The sequence below is a fragment of the Carassius carassius genome, chromosome 17 (assembly GCF_963082965.1).
Source record: "Carassius carassius chromosome 17, fCarCar2.1, whole genome shotgun sequence".
Taxonomy (NCBI): domain Eukaryota; kingdom Metazoa; phylum Chordata; class Actinopteri; order Cypriniformes; family Cyprinidae; genus Carassius; species Carassius carassius.
Genome location: NC_081771.1, coordinates 12,217,296 through 12,234,562, shown reverse-complemented (window position 1 = coordinate 12,234,562; position 17,267 = coordinate 12,217,296). Strand labels below are relative to the sequence as shown.

At 35.6% G+C, this 17,267-nt stretch overlaps 1 protein-coding gene across 2 annotated transcripts in view; it reads right to left on the bottom strand.

Moving 5' to 3' along the window:
* Nucleotides 1–464: 464 nt before the first annotated feature.
* brinp3a.1 (bone morphogenetic protein/retinoic acid inducible neural-specific 3a, tandem duplicate 1) overlaps nt 465–17,267 on the bottom strand; it is a 30,837-nt gene continuing 14,034 nt past the window's right edge. For both annotated transcript variants that reach the window (XM_059570913.1, XM_059570914.1), the window contains exons 5-8: nt 11,387–11,492; nt 10,390–10,626; nt 8,574–8,796; nt 465–2,363 (exon numbers count right to left, since the gene is read on the bottom strand). In XM_059570913.1, the coding sequence (XP_059426896.1) occupies nt 1,247–2,363; nt 8,574–8,796; nt 10,390–10,626; nt 11,387–11,492 (1,683 nt within the window). In that variant the 3' untranslated portion in view covers nt 465–1,246. The remainder of the gene's footprint in view (nt 2,364–8,573; nt 8,797–10,389; nt 10,627–11,386; nt 11,493–17,267) is intronic.

The window sequence follows — 17,267 nt, the reverse complement described above, 5'->3', positions numbered from 1 at the left end:
TCATTTGTTCCTTAATGACGTGGCTTACTTCATCTCAAGGTGATCTAAAGAAAATAAGATGAGGGACTAGTCATCAGGTGTTTATTCCAAAAAGCAGTCGAGGGCTTTGCTTTTAATGTGTTTTTTTTTTCTCCAGACATGCAAGTTGTCAAGCTTTTCTCATAGATGAATTGGCTCTCTCAAGGAATCATTTCTCAGAAAGAATTGCCTGCCAGCTTTTTTAAAAAGCATATGGATAGGTGAGGAGATGTACTTCTATTTACTAAAAACCATCTATACAGAGAGAGTCTGAAATATTTTTGAATATATTTTAAATATATATAAATATATACTTATTTATTTAAACTCTCAAGACTGTACATGTGTGTATAATTTAAGACTAACAGATTCTAAACAAAACCTTTAAATAAAAATATTTCATAAATTCAATGTGCAATTCAAACAATTAAAGTATTTACAGACGGCACATAAAAATGACTTTTATTTAGAGTATTAACAATTTCATGTTCTATACATTGTATGGACATTACCTTTGTAACTTGTCACAAATAATAGATTTTATAAAAATAAATGTACATGAAACAGCATATATAATAAGTACCTTGCTAACGGTGTTGAGATTTTTAAACCGCTTTCCTCCTACATTCATATTCCAACCAATACCATAAAAATACTTTAAGCATCAACAAAACCATCTATTGTTGATTAGGATACTGATATTTTTGAGAGTTACAGTGTTGACAGACAGCATAGAAAAGACAAAAAAAAAAAAAAACTAAAATAAAGTCGGAATTCTGCCCAGACGCAGCAGGAACCCTGATTACACTAACAAGGTTTGGCTCACCATGTGTTTACGGTCTCTGTTATGCTTGCAGAGAATAAAGAGGTGAAAATAAAAGTCAAGAGACTGTTCCCGGATGAGTCCTACCGCACACATTGTTTATCAGGACAGGGTTAATTTAGCTGATGCTAAATTCTGCAGAAACAGACATGAGGTCATCACGCAATGAGTTATTGTAAATCATCATTGCAGTTAAGAAAAGAAAAGGCAAAGGGTTTGGCCATTCTTCTTAAGTGGCCCATTACATCATTACATCAGTGCTTCAAACCAGAACTGTGGCATCACCATCAACACTGTATCCCAGCAGATGTCCAATGTTTTTTTTTCTGAATGTACTGTATATCAGGCCATTTAACTACAGTTACTGAAATAGCTACAAATATACTGCTACCTTGTAGTGCCTTTTTAGCTACATAGTTTGGTAGTTTCATACTCCTTTGAGTTGGGCTGCTTGGCACTGAAGGCCTGAAGAGCAGTCTGGATTCGGACCACATCAGTGGTAGAGAGTTTGAGACGGTGGCGTAATAAGCAGGCGAACAGATCCAGAGGTTGCTGGCCCGGTGGAGAGAGTCGGTTGACCCGGTCTCGGATCTCCAGCAGCTGGAGCAAGGCCGAGTCCTGCGAGCCCTGCGTGTATGGGTAGTCCAGCTGCAGGATCAAGTCCTGAATGGCATCCGGATCAAAGTGCATACTGTATCCGAACACCTGCATACTGTTGATTTTCATGTAGCCTAGGTTACGGGACGAGTCCATGTATTCCAATGGCTCGAAATGGACGCTGCCGTTCCCTTGAGCCGATCCTGTTTTGACGCGGCTCCTAAGGTAAATGTGTACTGTCTCAAAAAAGGTCTTCCACTTGTTTCCCAGAGTCAGGGTCCAGTTATAACAGTCAAGCGGGATGTCTAACTTGGTCCTTTCCCAGTCAGGGTAATTGTTCTGGTCAATTGGCATGATCCAGCTCTCAGAATGACTACCTCCGAATGGATTGATGTAGACGGACAGCACAGGTTCCAGGGTGCTGTTTTTAGTAAGGCATATCTGCAGGGAGATCCCTAGGAGCATGTGAACGTGGCTAGATTTGAACTTGTTGCTCTTTAGCGTCAACAGCATCCTCTTCCTCCAGCTGGGATCAAACCAGTTGTTGAGTCTGACGTCATTGCTTATGAACATGGCATGAATACTGATCCGCCCGTCCTTCTTTTGCAGCAGATAGCGCAGCTCCATGTCCTGAAGGTCCGTCTCGAACCCAATGTAGTTGTCGGTAGAATCCGGGATGGTATTCCTACAGGTCCCTTGGCTCAGCATGTAGCCGGGATTGCAGCTGGCACAGCGAGAGCGGTTCTCGTAGGAGCAGGAGGCGCAGTGAGGGCCGTCGCCTACAGCGCACGGGATAACACCCTGGCAGGACGGGTGCTCGTAATGACAGGAGCAGGTCCGCGTTTCCTCCATGTAGGAGCCTATCTGATTGTTCTCACTGCAGTACATGATGGAGAGGATATACCTCAGCCAGTAGCTGAGAGGCCTATGGTGAAGGAATGAATGTGATAAGTCAGATTGTCTCCAAATTTGTAAATTATACTTAGTTTCATCATAGATAAAGTGTAAAGTTTAAGTACTGAAAGTAGCAACATTGAAGATGTCACAAAAATTAATCAGGGTACTTGAAGCTCATAGGAACATGTTTTATTTTGCTCAATCTCCAAGAACCTTAGAGCCTAATGAAATAGTAGCTGAAATAGTGTATTTGTAGCAATAGCCAAAATACATTGTATGGGTCAAAATTATAAATTTTATTTTCTTTTTCTTTTAGATTATTAGGATATTAAGTGAAGATCATGTTCCATTAAGAAATATATCAAAACATCATTTTTGATTAGTAATATGCTAAGAATTCCATTTGGACAACTTTAAAGGCGATTTTCTCAATATTTAGATTTTTTTTGCACCCTTAGATTCCAAATAGATTTTCAAATAGTTGTATTTCAGACAAATATTGTCCTATCCTAACAAACCATACATCAATTGAAAGCTTATTTATTCAACTTTCAGATGCTGTAATGCCGTTTAAAAGAAATTACACCTATGACTGGTTTTGTGGTCCAGTGTGGCATTTGTTCTTTGCACATCAAAAGTTAAATCAAAAAGATAATAATCTACCAGATTGGAGTAACTGTGTGTGTGTGTGTGCGTGTGTGTGCGCGTGTGTGTCTGTGTGTGTAAAAGGAAAGCAGCTGAACACTAAAGTAAAGTATATACTGTATAAAATGCCCTAAGCTTGAGACATGAAAGTACTTGATTCTTTGAAAAATACAGCTTGTTTTTTCTCTCTCTCATAATAGATAGTTTTAGAAGAAAATTTGGAAAAATCAATGCTTACCCTATACACTACATTATTTCCAAATAATTTCATCCATTTTATAAGCATGAAAAAATGCCATCCTCCAAAAATTAACATAACATGCATATTCAGACACTGTAATGAATTTCTCTGAAGCCACTGGCAAATGAACTCAGTGGAGTGGATCAGCACGATCTGTCACATGAAGTCAAATTGTAAACATCAGCTAAAATCTCCCATTTTCCATTTCACTTTGTTTTCCAAACACAATAACAGTACAAATTCAACTGGTGCAGCATTTAAAAAGTTAAAAAAATAAATGACGTCTGTGTCATTGCACCAAGTCTATGAAATTAAGCCATACTGAATGCAATTTTTGACACATATTAATGTCACTAGTTAAAAATCTTAATTGAAAGATAAATCATAAGCTTAAGAGGATGACACTTCTGCATATTTAAAGGAACACTCCACTATTTTTGTAAATAGGCTCATTTTCCAACTCCCCTAGAGTTAAACAGTTGAGTTTTACCATTTTTGAATCCATTTAGCTGATCTCTGGGACTGGCAGTAGTACTCTAGCTGTAGCTTAGCATAGATTATTGAATCTGATTAGACCATTATCACCAAAGAGTTTTGATATTTCTCCTATTTAAAACTTGACTTAGTAGTTACATTGTGTACTAAAACCAATGGAAAATTAAAAGTTACAATTTTCTAGGCCGATACGGCTAGGAACTATACTCTCATTCCGGCGTAATAATCAAGGAACTTTGCTGCCATACCATGGGTTCAGCAGGTGCAATGATATTACACAGCGCAAAGTTCCTTGATTATTACACTGGAATGAGAGTATAGTTCCTAGCCATATCGGCCTAGAAAATGGCAACTTTTCATTTTCCATTGGTTTTAGCACACAGTGTAACTACGGAAGAGTCAAGTTTTAAATAGGAAAAATATCGAAACTGTTTAGTTGTTTTGGAGCGAGATGCTAACGGTCTTATCAGATTCAATGATCTATGGTAAGCTAAGCTAAAAGTGCTACCATCAGACCGGAGATTGGCTGAATAGATTCTAAAAAGGTAAAACTCAACTGTTTAACTCAAGGGGAGTTGGAAAATGATCCCACTCTCAAAAATAGTGGAGTGTTCCTTTAAGGCCCAAAATATTTTTAATTCTCCTCTGAACTGGCTTTTAGATAAACAACTCATTATTTTCAAGGCTTGACTTATGCAGCAGCTCTTCTTTTCACAGTTCGAAAAATCTATTTCAGCAATTTCAGAGTCCTTTTTGTTATGCTATCCTGTGAGATAGCTGAAGATTTTCATTGCATGGAATTTCTACTTGCGCAGAGAAAAACAGTTTACTCTGGATTAAAACATAAGTGATGGCAACAGAATGTATAAATATTCATGGCACCAGGCTGCCTAAGAGACAGTCAGTATGCAGGTGGTTGGCAATGGAGGAAATCTCAGCAGCCTGTCAGCATATTTCACTGACAGCGAAACGGAAATACACACCAGAGACAAAACATGTGCATGCACATTCATTCCATGAGAAAACAATTGCTCCAAAATTTCCATATTTTTAGACCCTAAAACATCCGATGGAAGAACAACAATAGCTTAAATAGGCATTTTTGCTCTTCTTATGGAAATTACAGCCATGAAGGAATATGCATTTGTCAGGCAGTATAATCACTTAAAACCAACTATCATATTCACAGTGTAATGTATTTGATTATTTTAAAGCACCAATACGGTTTAAAGGAATAGTGAAAGACAAAGTAATATGCAAACATAAAGCAAAACAAACAATCAGATAAATAGGAATGCATTTTATGAACAAATTTATCAAGTTGTTGATAAATTCTGCCTGACAAAAGGAATGAAAAAAAAAGTAATTTTAAGGAAGTGTGAAAATCAAATAAATCAAGTGTGAATGATGAACTGACAGAGAAAACAAAACAGTAAATCAGAAACTCAAAAGCAGTCTAATAAAATGTCTTTTCTATTTGTCTGCTTTATTCTTCTTGCTGCAACTTGAATCATATGTTATCAAAGAAGAAGGATGCTCTTGAAGATAGATCAAGGCAGATTGTAGAAACATTTCAAACGCATGCTGTTATTGTTCTCATGCCCTAGACTCCTCAGTCCCAAGATAGGAAACTTTGGAAAGTATAAGTATACTGTACTGTACATTTGGACTTGAGAGCTGATGTTATTCTCATATATGGAAATGTTTGTTTTCACCAGTGCTGCAAGATAAAGTCAAGTGCATCACTTTTCCTTTGTTTACTTCACATTTTAACTAACAGGTTTATAAGATAGACTAATATTAAAATAATCATTAATTATGCATGCTTAATAAGCTAATTAATCATGTAATTATTTCCTGAAGCAACTTGCAAATTGTTATTGTTTGTGCAATGTGTGTTAATTCAATGCAGACACTAAAATAAAGTTCAAATGTTCACTCTAAATTGCTGTAATTTAAACAGCAATTGTTTTTTCCACTGCAAAAATTTGCCATTTCATTTTTTTTCTTCAAAAGAGTAACATTATACATTGACAAAAGCAATATTTGAGTTAGACTATACCATTTTTTAAGAAAATGCCTTTTAAAAATGTCCATTGTTATTTTAATACCGATTAAAATCTATATCAAACTGGTGCTGTATTCCAAGAAAATGTAACACCAATTTTCCAGAATATTATGCTAAAAAACATACAAAGATATTTCAGGTATTTAAAGGTAATTTTTTTATGTAATTGTAGTTATTTTTTTTTACCAACTAATATGATCTATAAAGTGTATAACTGTTGCCACACACCAAGAAAATATTACACAAATCTTTGTGTATACTAAAATATATATATATATATATATATATATATATATATATATATATATAAACTTTTGATATAAACTTGCAGTTGTGATTAAGTCAGAATTGAATATAATCTCAAAATTTTGAGAAATAAAGTCAGAATTGTGAGATACTCTATAAACTTGTGTAATAAAAACTATGATTTCCTTTTTTCATATCAGTAAAATTGAACATTGAAGTAAGCAATATTTCATAATATTACTGCATGCAGTCATAAAAAAAAACAAAAAAAAAAAACCTTTAAAAAACCCCAATGTATATTCTATTATTTTTTTATGCTGACCAAAAATGTTATCAAATAGTATGATCTTTCATTTATATAACTATTACCATGCATCAAGAAAATATATCACAAATTTTCCAGTATTCTAGATGTTTCTAGTGCAAAATTGCAAATCAGAAAATCTTATTGTCTCTTCCAAGGAATAAAGTATATATCAGAGGATTTCTATACGTTGCTGGATCTGCAGCATCTGTATTACATGTTGTCCCAGAGCACCCAGCCAGCGTAAGTGATAATATGGGGATATCTGAATAGTATGTCTTTGAGATGTCAATATGAATATTAATGAACCAAGAACTTTCAACTGTGAAGCTGATCATCGCTTTAGGCTTCGTGTTCACCTCATCTGACTCAAGCAGTTTCCACTTGACTTGGCTGCCTGCGTGGTTTGCATAATTCTCATTTTTTCAGCCCTGACCCTCTACCATTTTTGAACATTCAGTTTCAGACCTCAGTCTTGAACTTTCTCCTTCCCCAGCCCTTACCAAAGGCACTGCATTATCATGCCAGTGCAGAGCCCATAAATTACCTGTTTCCCATGTCTTCCATTAAAACACAACCTGCACTTTAGCCTAAAGATGGGAAGATAAAACCTATTCACCCGCTAACTCCTGAAATGATTAGATGGGACAGTCTCTATCATTTCAGAGAGGCTGGGACTTCAGCCAAGGAACTAGACTTAACACAATTATGTTTGCCACTATTGCCCTCAGATATGGACTGAGTAGTGTGTTAAAGGCATTTCTTAATTAATTAGTTCGGAGGACATGCATTTTAAATCTCCTAGAAGTTCATCCATTTGGAAAAAGATCAAAAGAAAGATTCAGTGCAACAGCACAATATATGCATGTGACATCGTGATGAATAAAGATGTTATAGCAGAACTCAGGGTTTGGCCTTTGGATTTTCTTAACATTTTGTGATTCTGTGAAGAAAAAAAATAGTAATAATAATATTTTACAGTAAGGTCTGCTAAAATCAGTTAATGCATCAGGTATCATGAACTAATAATAAACACAAATACATTTACTGCCTTGGGTAATATTAATTTTGTCATATATTGATATATTTTTAATATTTCAAGTTTTATAAGCGTCAAAAAAGGGGTTTTCAAGCATCAAAATTGTAAAAGTTTAAATAAAGTTTAACACATTTATTATAATGTATCCTTTTTATATTAGAAAGTGTAAAGTTAAATCAGCCACCAAAAACAAATTCATTGTCATTTAAAATCTTTACCAATTGTTGACACTATTCCACAAATCCACCAAATCCAACTTTAACCCAAAACGTTTTTAATCATTTAAAATGTAATACAATTTAGTATGATCACTTTTTCTTATATAAAGTAGAGGTCAGGATAAGTACATTGTTTCATTTTTACATAAATCTGTTGCGCTGAATGACGATGGAATATGTATTTAAAATTATTATATATATATATATATAATAAAATTAATTTTTTTTTTTTTTTTTTTTTTTTTTTTTTGATGCAGACACCAAAATTTGGTGTCTCATAAGCAAGCATTGGTTATATGAACAAACATTTATTAAATACTGTTGTTATTTTTTTATCAATAATAATAAACTGCCTTAATGTTTGTTTTTATTATTAATGCCACAACAGCTTTGCTGTTTTCAAGGTGAAAAAGAAACTTCAGTAATTAACATTTAAAATCAACAGAATAAAACAAATCTTAAACTAGAACTGCAGTTTAAAAAAAATGCTATAATATCTATATATAATTGTTTGTTCATGATACCTAATTACTGTTAACAAACAGAACTTTATTGTAAAATGTTACAAGAAAAGTCACTGAATCCTTCAGGAAGAAAGTATTTTTACATTTTAATCCCTTTACAGGCCCATTTTCCTAAAAACTCTTAAAATAAATTTGGATAAATACTTTACAATCCTTTTACAGATCCATATTTCTAAAACTAAGAATAAGAAAGATTTTCTGAAAATGAATTTGATAAAAAACGTTTTCAATGGGATCAACAGAATAATAATGCTGTAATTGTTTGTTTGTGATACCTAATTAACTGACATTAAAAAATGGAATCTTGCTGTAAAATGTTACCCAAAAATGTCTGTTCAACCCTGAATCCTTCAGGAAGCAATGACAAACTATTTTTTTCACCATTCATCACTTTACAATCAATTATAAATACGGACATTTCCATTTATAACCCATTAGGAACATGGCTCATCTCTTACCTCTCTCTGGGCACAGATATTTTGGGCTGAGTCCGACACCTTTTGCAGAGTTTGAAGAGTTTGCCGACAATCCGGTGTGCTTTGCTGAGCAGCTGTTGAGTGCTAGTCTCCAGCAGTTGAAACCGTTGCTGAACGCCAGGGTCCATCTTCCAAAAGTACTGCACAGCAGATGTGTTCAGAGCATAGAACGTTGGTAATCTCCTCACAAAATTTTGGAAGTCCTCTAGAAAGGCAGACAAGTGTTGAGAATAAATTACTGGAATGACTTTGCCTCATGTCGGGGAAAAAGAAATCAGTCATGTTTGATAAAAATGAGTCAACAGTGAAACTGGGGGTGGAAGGGGAGCAGGTGGAACGTTATTTTCATTCCTTTGATGAAAATTGAAAATTGTCCTGTGTGATTGAACACTGATAGGCGAGGACAGCAGGGTATTTTCAATGAATTGCTAAGAAACGCTAAGCCTTTTCTGAGAGGGACTGGCTGATTTTGAAGGAGCACGTGCGGTTCGACTTCAACAACAACAAAAACATTAAGTTCTGACAGACTAGCAAGTTGTTAAAGCAAAGCAGAATCGTCTCGGCCAAACAAATGTCTTCATTTTCATTCGCGGCAAGAAAAATCGATAGCCGTGTTATGATGCTCAATGCCCCAATCAATGCTACCTAACATCTAACAAGAAATGATCTCAGTGGCTATAATTAACAGCACAGATCCTCATTATAGCCTGACAATTTCAGTCTGTGCAGAATTGGATTTTTCATGCAATCAAACATTAGATAATTGAAAATATTACTAGTTCAATTTTTAGGTATCATTGATCGGTACAAGTCTCCAAGTTTTGTTTTGATGAGGAATTTCATTACAAAACAAAATCTCTGTGATGCACCAACTGAACAGAGAAGTGGACTGCTAGATGATCTTGCTCCAGCAGATGATTGTTGTTTATTTATTTGGTTTGCAGTCATTAGGCAGTGGTTTTTCACTCCCTGCTGTTGCTGCAGGAGGTAGAGCTCCAACATGGCTGTGATGCACTCAAAAATCTGCTCTGTGCTGGCTCAGTGCCTAGCTTAGGGACAAGTAAGCCTGCCAAGTCCAAAACGCTGGTTTACCACAATGACAATGACACTAGATCCCAGGAAGCACTTCCCACTACTTCCTTGTCAGCCATCAAATGTTACAAGGTGACAACAATCACTGTGTAATGTCACCCCACTATGTGTCAGGGATATTCACAGATCTAAGCGGCATGATGGAATTAACTTGATGCTGGCATGCCTCGAGCTTTACGACTAATTTCCAAAAAAAAAAAAAAGAACACTAACCATAAAATCTCATGCAAGACAATTATGCTAAGTTTTTCACCCCTAAATGATTCTCATTCGCCTATCCCCATATGATTGTATCCATAAAAATAAAATTTTCCATGCAATTATTCTCCACGGGGACTAAGAGATTTAACTCAAAAAGGAATAAAAGATTCATAAAAATGTTCCATCTGTGTTATTAAGTTATAAAAGACTGAAATTTAAGTCATTATTCACTAAGTTAGTGAGAACTCCCAAGAACCATATCAGTTATGAATCCAAAAAACATTCAGTCAATTCATTCTAAGTTCTGAATCAAATAAATAATATGTTCATATACTGCTACTGCACTTCTCCCATGAGCATGACAGAACATACATTTATGGCATGCTTGTGTCCTTTTGTGTTTACAGAAGAAATTAAGAAATGTTTTAATTGATTTTAATCATTCACCATGTTCCTTCAAAAAGTTACTAATACATTTAAAAAATGTAATATTGCGGAATCTTACCAGACTCTTCAAACTCTTGGTTGGCTTGCATCCATGATTCTCTGATGAGTTTCAGACTGTCCTGCATAGCCGTCAGGTCTTCACTGGGACAGTTGCACTGGGGATAATCAACACTGCATTTGCACCAGCAGTCATTATCCCGGCACACAAACTCGCCCTCGGAGTGGCAGCCAATATAACTGAGAGCCGCCTCCACGAATCTGCTCCTAAGGTATTCTGGCAGAATGGCCTGAAGCCCTAGAAGAAGACAAAATTGAGTCTATAAAATACATAATATGCATTAAACAATGAAACCAGTATACACTACCTTATAAAAGTTTGGGATCAGTTTTTTTTTTTTTTAATAAATTGGAAAAAAAAAGAGTAAAGATATCTATAATGTTACAGAAGACTTCTAATTATAATCATCAAACAACAATAAAAAGTATCACAGTTTTCTCAAAAATATTAAGCAGAACAATTGTTCTCAACATTGATAATAATAAGAAATTTTAATGAGCATTAAATGGGCATATTAAAATGATTTCTGAAGGATCATGTGACATTGAAGACTGGAATGGCTGCTGAAAATTCTGCTTTGCCATCACAGGATTAAATTACAATATAATAAAATACAAATCATTAATTCTTTTATTGTAATTATGTTTTCATAATATTACAGTTTTACTGTATTTTTGACCAAATAATTCAGCATTGGTAAGCATAAGAGACTTGTCTAAAAAAAACATTACCAATCTTACCAACCTTAAAGTTATTGAACTGTATAATAAAATACTAGTTTAACAAACTATTTTTAATATTATAAGTATCTATAATTGTCTTTCAAAACATCTTTTCATAAGCTACATTTCCTTGAAATCTTAAGTGTGCTTTTACAACAAAAGAATATTTCTGTGGACACGCTGCTGCCTCTTTTTATTATCAGCATAGAATTATATTAAACAAGTGATAATATCATTGGAAAGTCTGGGATATAGTTAAATAATACATGCACTACCTTGTAGATGAATCTTGTTTTCAGGACTCTGAACCAAAACGGAACTGACAGAATCGAGGTTGTCATAGTTACTGCATCCAAGAGGGCCTGTCCTTGTTTCGGTCACCTTAAGGGAAGACAAGAGAAAGCACATGACAATACTCTGTGCAAAACAGACACAGAAATGACACTCAGGCCATTAAATATGCAGAGCAGGCAGATGACTGTCCTGTGAAATCAAAGTAACATAGATTTCTCCAGCGCTTCTACAAGCTCAAAAAAAAGGCATATTGTTTTAGATACAACTACACAGAATTGCAATGTAATAATTATATTGTAAAGGAGCTGTCCAGAACTCTTCACATGAATGTTATTGAGAAAGCTATATAGTATTATTTGGACCAGATTCACTAATGTATTGAAGGGCAATATTTCTCAGTGAACGTAATACACTTTCAGTGTACATAAATAGTGAAGGTTTATGGACCTGTGGCTGAATTCGACTTGAATTATACAATCAATTTGGTACATATCAACATAGATATTTCAAGTCAAACATAGCTGCCGTTGTGGAACTATCTATTATATTGAAAAGCAGAGTATATACTGAAAAGAAATGCTACTGTAAGAAGAAATGGTTGTAGGTCAAACGAACTAATGTTCCAGAGCAGACAAACAGGTATACGTAAGAATAGAATATCCATGTCACTGACATCACACTGACAAAACTATCGACACAGTATCTTTGTTCCCATCCAAGATTTGTGTTAAAATGGTGCACAATCACAGCTCAATCATTCCTGACAAAAGCTGCATTTTTTTTCCCTGACATAAGTCACTGTATATCAAGGCTCGGCTGACACATGGGAAGAAAACTCACTGCCTGTGGGCAAATATACCTCCCTACCTGTCACTTTCAAATTGTTCTCTGTTCTACATTGTCTTCTTTAATATTTCCCCCGGTGAGTGAATAAAAGTCTCCATGTCGTGTCTGTAGATTAATGGTGACCCGAGATTTCCATCAGGCAAAACTAACTTTTCTTCTTTTGTGTTGGAAGAACAGTTGCCTTTGTTCGACATCTACTCGAGGGTCACTGGATAAACGGTGAATAGGATAAAATGAGACAAAGTAAACACCATACTGAACCCTCCAAGCTGAACGCAGTTGTTGTCATGCAAGTGAACCACTGAAAATGACTGAGGACCTGAAAAAGCCAAGGAAGCATTTCTAATGTGTTACACAAGCAGCAAATCCCCATTATCGAGAGCATCTTTATTTAATTTCCATTCAGTGTGTTGAAATAACTTTCAAGCCAGTAAGAGTGGTGAAAGCCGAATCAGGAGGAAAAGCACAAGTTCAGCAAGCCTACCGCTGGCATTTCCATTCCTCTTATTGACGCGTTCACGCAATTAATTAAAATCCAAGGAGCCTCTACAGGGATCAGCAGATTAATTTCTAACAAAGACAGATGTCCGACTTAAAGGGAAAATTGACCAATTGCAAGTATAAAGATGGGTTTTTCTATGCATAGCAATGAGCTGGGCCTCAACAAGGGCCCGATGGAGCGGAGCATGTGCAGAACTTGGGCTTTCTATAATGAAACAGAGAAAAATGGAGAACTGTTGTTGTGGCTAGTGCATCTGAATTGGAAATTCTGTATTTTCCTGAGTGTGCACTATGTGCCATTCATTAGATCCTGAGTACAAACCATGTGGACTGAAAATTGTGTATTCATTCCAAATTATCTGCAGTGTTTTATTTGTGCTGACTATATCAGAACTCCTAGAAGCAGGCTTTAATGAGATTAGTAACTGGCATAAGGGTCGCTTTCAGTGTGGCTGCGACTGAAGGGATGTGTTCAAGGAAATGGGTCAGTTGTGACTTGTAATTCACTCTCAATCACTCTGAAGTTCATAAGACTGTTCCCTCCGTCTTTATTAAAGAAGACCTGGCACCCACGCTCCTAGACGTGTCATTCTATACATAGTTACTGTGCCACTCTTTTGTCTCTTGCTGCCATGCTAAGAGACTAAAACACTGCACTGGAAATAGAATTTAGGATAATAATCACAGCTCATACGCATAACTTTTAAAGCAAAAAATATTTCATATATATATATACAGTATATATATATATATATATATATATATATATATATATATATATATATATATATATATATATATATATATATGCATACCCTGGTGTGTAAATACAGAAAAATTTTCCACAGAAAAACACGACAATAAGATGGTAATAAAACTGACTAAAATGATTTGCTAAATAAATATTAGCCATCCATTGCATTTCTCAAAAAGTAAATGAGGAAAAACAGACAGTTCTGTAATTCCCACCTGTGATTAATCCAACAAAGACTGCGGAAAATATCACTGCGTAGCCACATATTTGAATAATAATGGATTTTAAGATGCCGATACCAGCTTTTTTGATACGCTAGAAATGTCATTAATGTTTCATAAGCACTGGAGCTTATTATACAAATGCTTTATACAAAGTTCCAGCTAGAATGGGGTCTGTATTTAATCAGAGAGAATTAGTCAATAGGCATTTTCCAATTTGCATCAGGCATGTTTTTACACTGCATTGAAACAATCTTTGAGATATTCGAGCAGCTGTTTTCATAAAAAGGCCCTTTCCGGTGGGTTAGCGCACCCTTCATTTTAGTAGGCGCAATGGGGAAGCTTATCATTGGAGGAAAGTGTGCATTAGAATGCAATCTCTACAGAAAATAGGACTTTATTGAAAGCAGCAGGGAATCCTCGGCAAGGCTAGAAGTGGTTAATGCTCTCAGCTTCAGCTTGTGAAATCTTAGAATGAAACACAAAGGCATGCTCTACAAGAGAGCTTCATCTGCGTGCATTAGCTGGAAATTCTTTTTGATTTTTCAAGCGTTCTTTCCTCGCAGCCGGATTCGGAAGTTCTCGCTTTGGTTTATGGCAGTTAAGAGGGAGAGACTAGGGGAGGTGTAGAGGTGCTGGCAGAGTTTTCATGCCTCCCAGCTTGTGCTCGGGATGCTTGACTGATGACCCAGGCAAACGTCAAAGCACTACCAGTGGCAAAATGCCCAGCTCTTTCTCCGAATTATAATCATTCATAAAGTTTTCTACAGTTCATATACTCTGCCAATGAGTTGGTGGGAAAATTCATATCATGCAAAATGTATTCCATTGCTAAACAGAGAAAAATGTGGTATGAGTATGCAATGCATAGAAGTATGCAGAATATAAAATTTGTAAAAAAATAAATAAATAATTACTGTATTATTGAGAAGTATTAAAAATAATGTGTAGTAGTATTAAATAAAAGTTCTGTCATCACATACTCACCATTATGTTGTTCCAAACCTGTATGACTCAATTTTCTAAAAAATATATGGATTTTGAAAATTTTTTGTAACCAAACAGTTTAGGTTCCTACCGGAATGTCCTTTGGACAAAAATGCAAAGAATGTCAATGGGAACCAAATCTGTTTGGTTGTCAATTTTCTTTTTTTTATAACCTATTCTGTGTTTGGCAGAAAAAGTCAGGTTTGGAATAACATGAAGATGAGTAAAAGATGACAAAATTTTTATTTCTGGACGGACTATACCTTTACAGATGCTCTGTTATGCCTATTTTTACAACATGTTATTTAAGTCTCAGGTGTCCCCAGATTGTGTCTGTGAAGTTTTAGCTCATAATACCCCACAGATCATTTTGAAAATGCATATTTTGAGTGGAAGCAGAAACATGCTGTTTTCATGCATGTCTCTTCTAAATGCAATGAGTTTCTGCTCCCACGCACTTTTCCATAGTAGGGCTTTGCCTTTACAGTCCATACCTCAGATACAATAAAAACACCTTTTTGGTTATGATTATCATGTCTATAGTGCTGAAATCATGAACCATATTAGTTTAAACTTCTGATATATGTTTTTCTGAGCACACGCATACAAAGCACATGCACAGAAGGTGGCTGCCACATGGCATTCAAGAACTAAACTAAGTTCTCTTTCATGTCTTATTGTGCTTAAACTGTTAAAAACACAAAAACAATCAGTTATGTCTGTGAAGGTAAACAGCTGGGAAAGATTCTTTTTTTATATTAGATCTGTGTGGCAGAAGTGTAATATATAGTAAATAAATCAATAAATCCAGTGCTCTCTTTTCTCCTCTGAGTCTGTGGCTCTAAACAGTGTTCTGTGCTCATCAGTGCAGCCAAAGACAGAACAGTTAGCATGCTTTGCTCGAACATTCGACATGGTGTTAGAACTGGTACAACGTTGTCACTTGCGAAAAAATGGTGGCGTTATATTATATTAAGATGCCCTTTCTTTTTCACGTGTTCTGGGTTGGTAGCTGCACCGGGGATCTGATTAAAGCAATTAAACCTGGAAGGAGTATACATTTTCATGATATGTCACCTTTAACACATCAGGGTATACTATATTATTATCCTAATATGTTAAATAAACCAAATGTGTACAGTGAAAAACTACTTACTTTTTATTTCAAATCAGTATAGAGTAGCATTTGGTCACAGATTAGTCTTAATTAACCTGACAAATATCTCTGGACAGATTATAGAAAAATAAATAAATACAGTGGGTGACTGTGAAATGTATTGCACAGGGGGCTCAGTAGGACATAATTTATTTCTAATAAGAGTGACAAACAAGTCACAGAATGTATGAGTAATATAAAAATGGAGTTTGTTTCTGTGCAGTGTCTCTGTTAGATCTGCTACAGGGGGGTATGATTATATAATCAATATTGGATTGTTCAAATGAATTGATTAATCAGAAAATGTATATTTTTACTGATCTCCATTCATTAAATAATCAAAGTTGTTATGAGTCCTTGACCCATTGCTTAGTGTTCATCCAAGCCTATAAATTCTGACCACTTGGCATGATGGCTTGCAAGTATATCATGAGAAGGCATGTCAGGTGACATCATGCAGTCGGACATTAAAATGCGCAGACCTGAATACTCCAACCATCCTTAAGAATCTAAACATGCTCTGATTGTTATAAACCTCAACTAACACTCCTCCTTCCTCTAAATCAAAATGAAATGCTTTGATGGATGTCAACTGGCACTCACCGCATTTTCTGTCCACCGTCGTCTCTGACTGTGGAGGTTAAAGATTCATTTATTATTGGTGGTGCAGAAAATCCTCCTCATAAGTCTCTTATTCATTAGAGCCTGACACCTCGCTTATATTCAAAATGGCTGACAAATGGGCTGGGCTCTCAAAGAAATTATTGAAATGGAACAGATCATTTGTCACACTGATGCATAATTCCACCAGCACCTTCATATTTATTTATTTATTTGCTATATTGCCTCTATACCCTCCCCCAAGAAAACAGCTCTTTTATTTGAGCAGACCACTCTCGCTCAGACGTTGTATCGTTGTATCTCAGACACAGAAAGACTGGCCAGTTTGGTGTAGAGAGCCTTTGTATTCACATCCGTCTTCATCCACGTGGGGCAAAAATCCATGGGCTAAATTAAAGACTGCTGATCCTGAGAATATTTCACATCAATCACCTGAAATGCCAGGCAAATAAAGGCATCTAAAAGGATCTCCATCTGCTCACTTCCATCAAGATAGCTTATAAGCTCTTAAGCTAAGACACTTGCTGTCAGGAGGCAATGTGTCTTGCTCCCAGTAAATACAAATCAACTACAATAAAGTAGGGTTGGGAACAGAGTTGCATTTTTTTTAATACCGGAACCGACTGATGCTGTCTGTTCTTCTTCCGATGCTGATTGAATACCATACTAACAGTGTTTACCGCACTACTAATAGCACTATCACAACACGGCTAGTCCAGTTACAGAAGGACTCATTCTCATAAATGATGATACATGCAGTGCAACCAGTGCAGTCC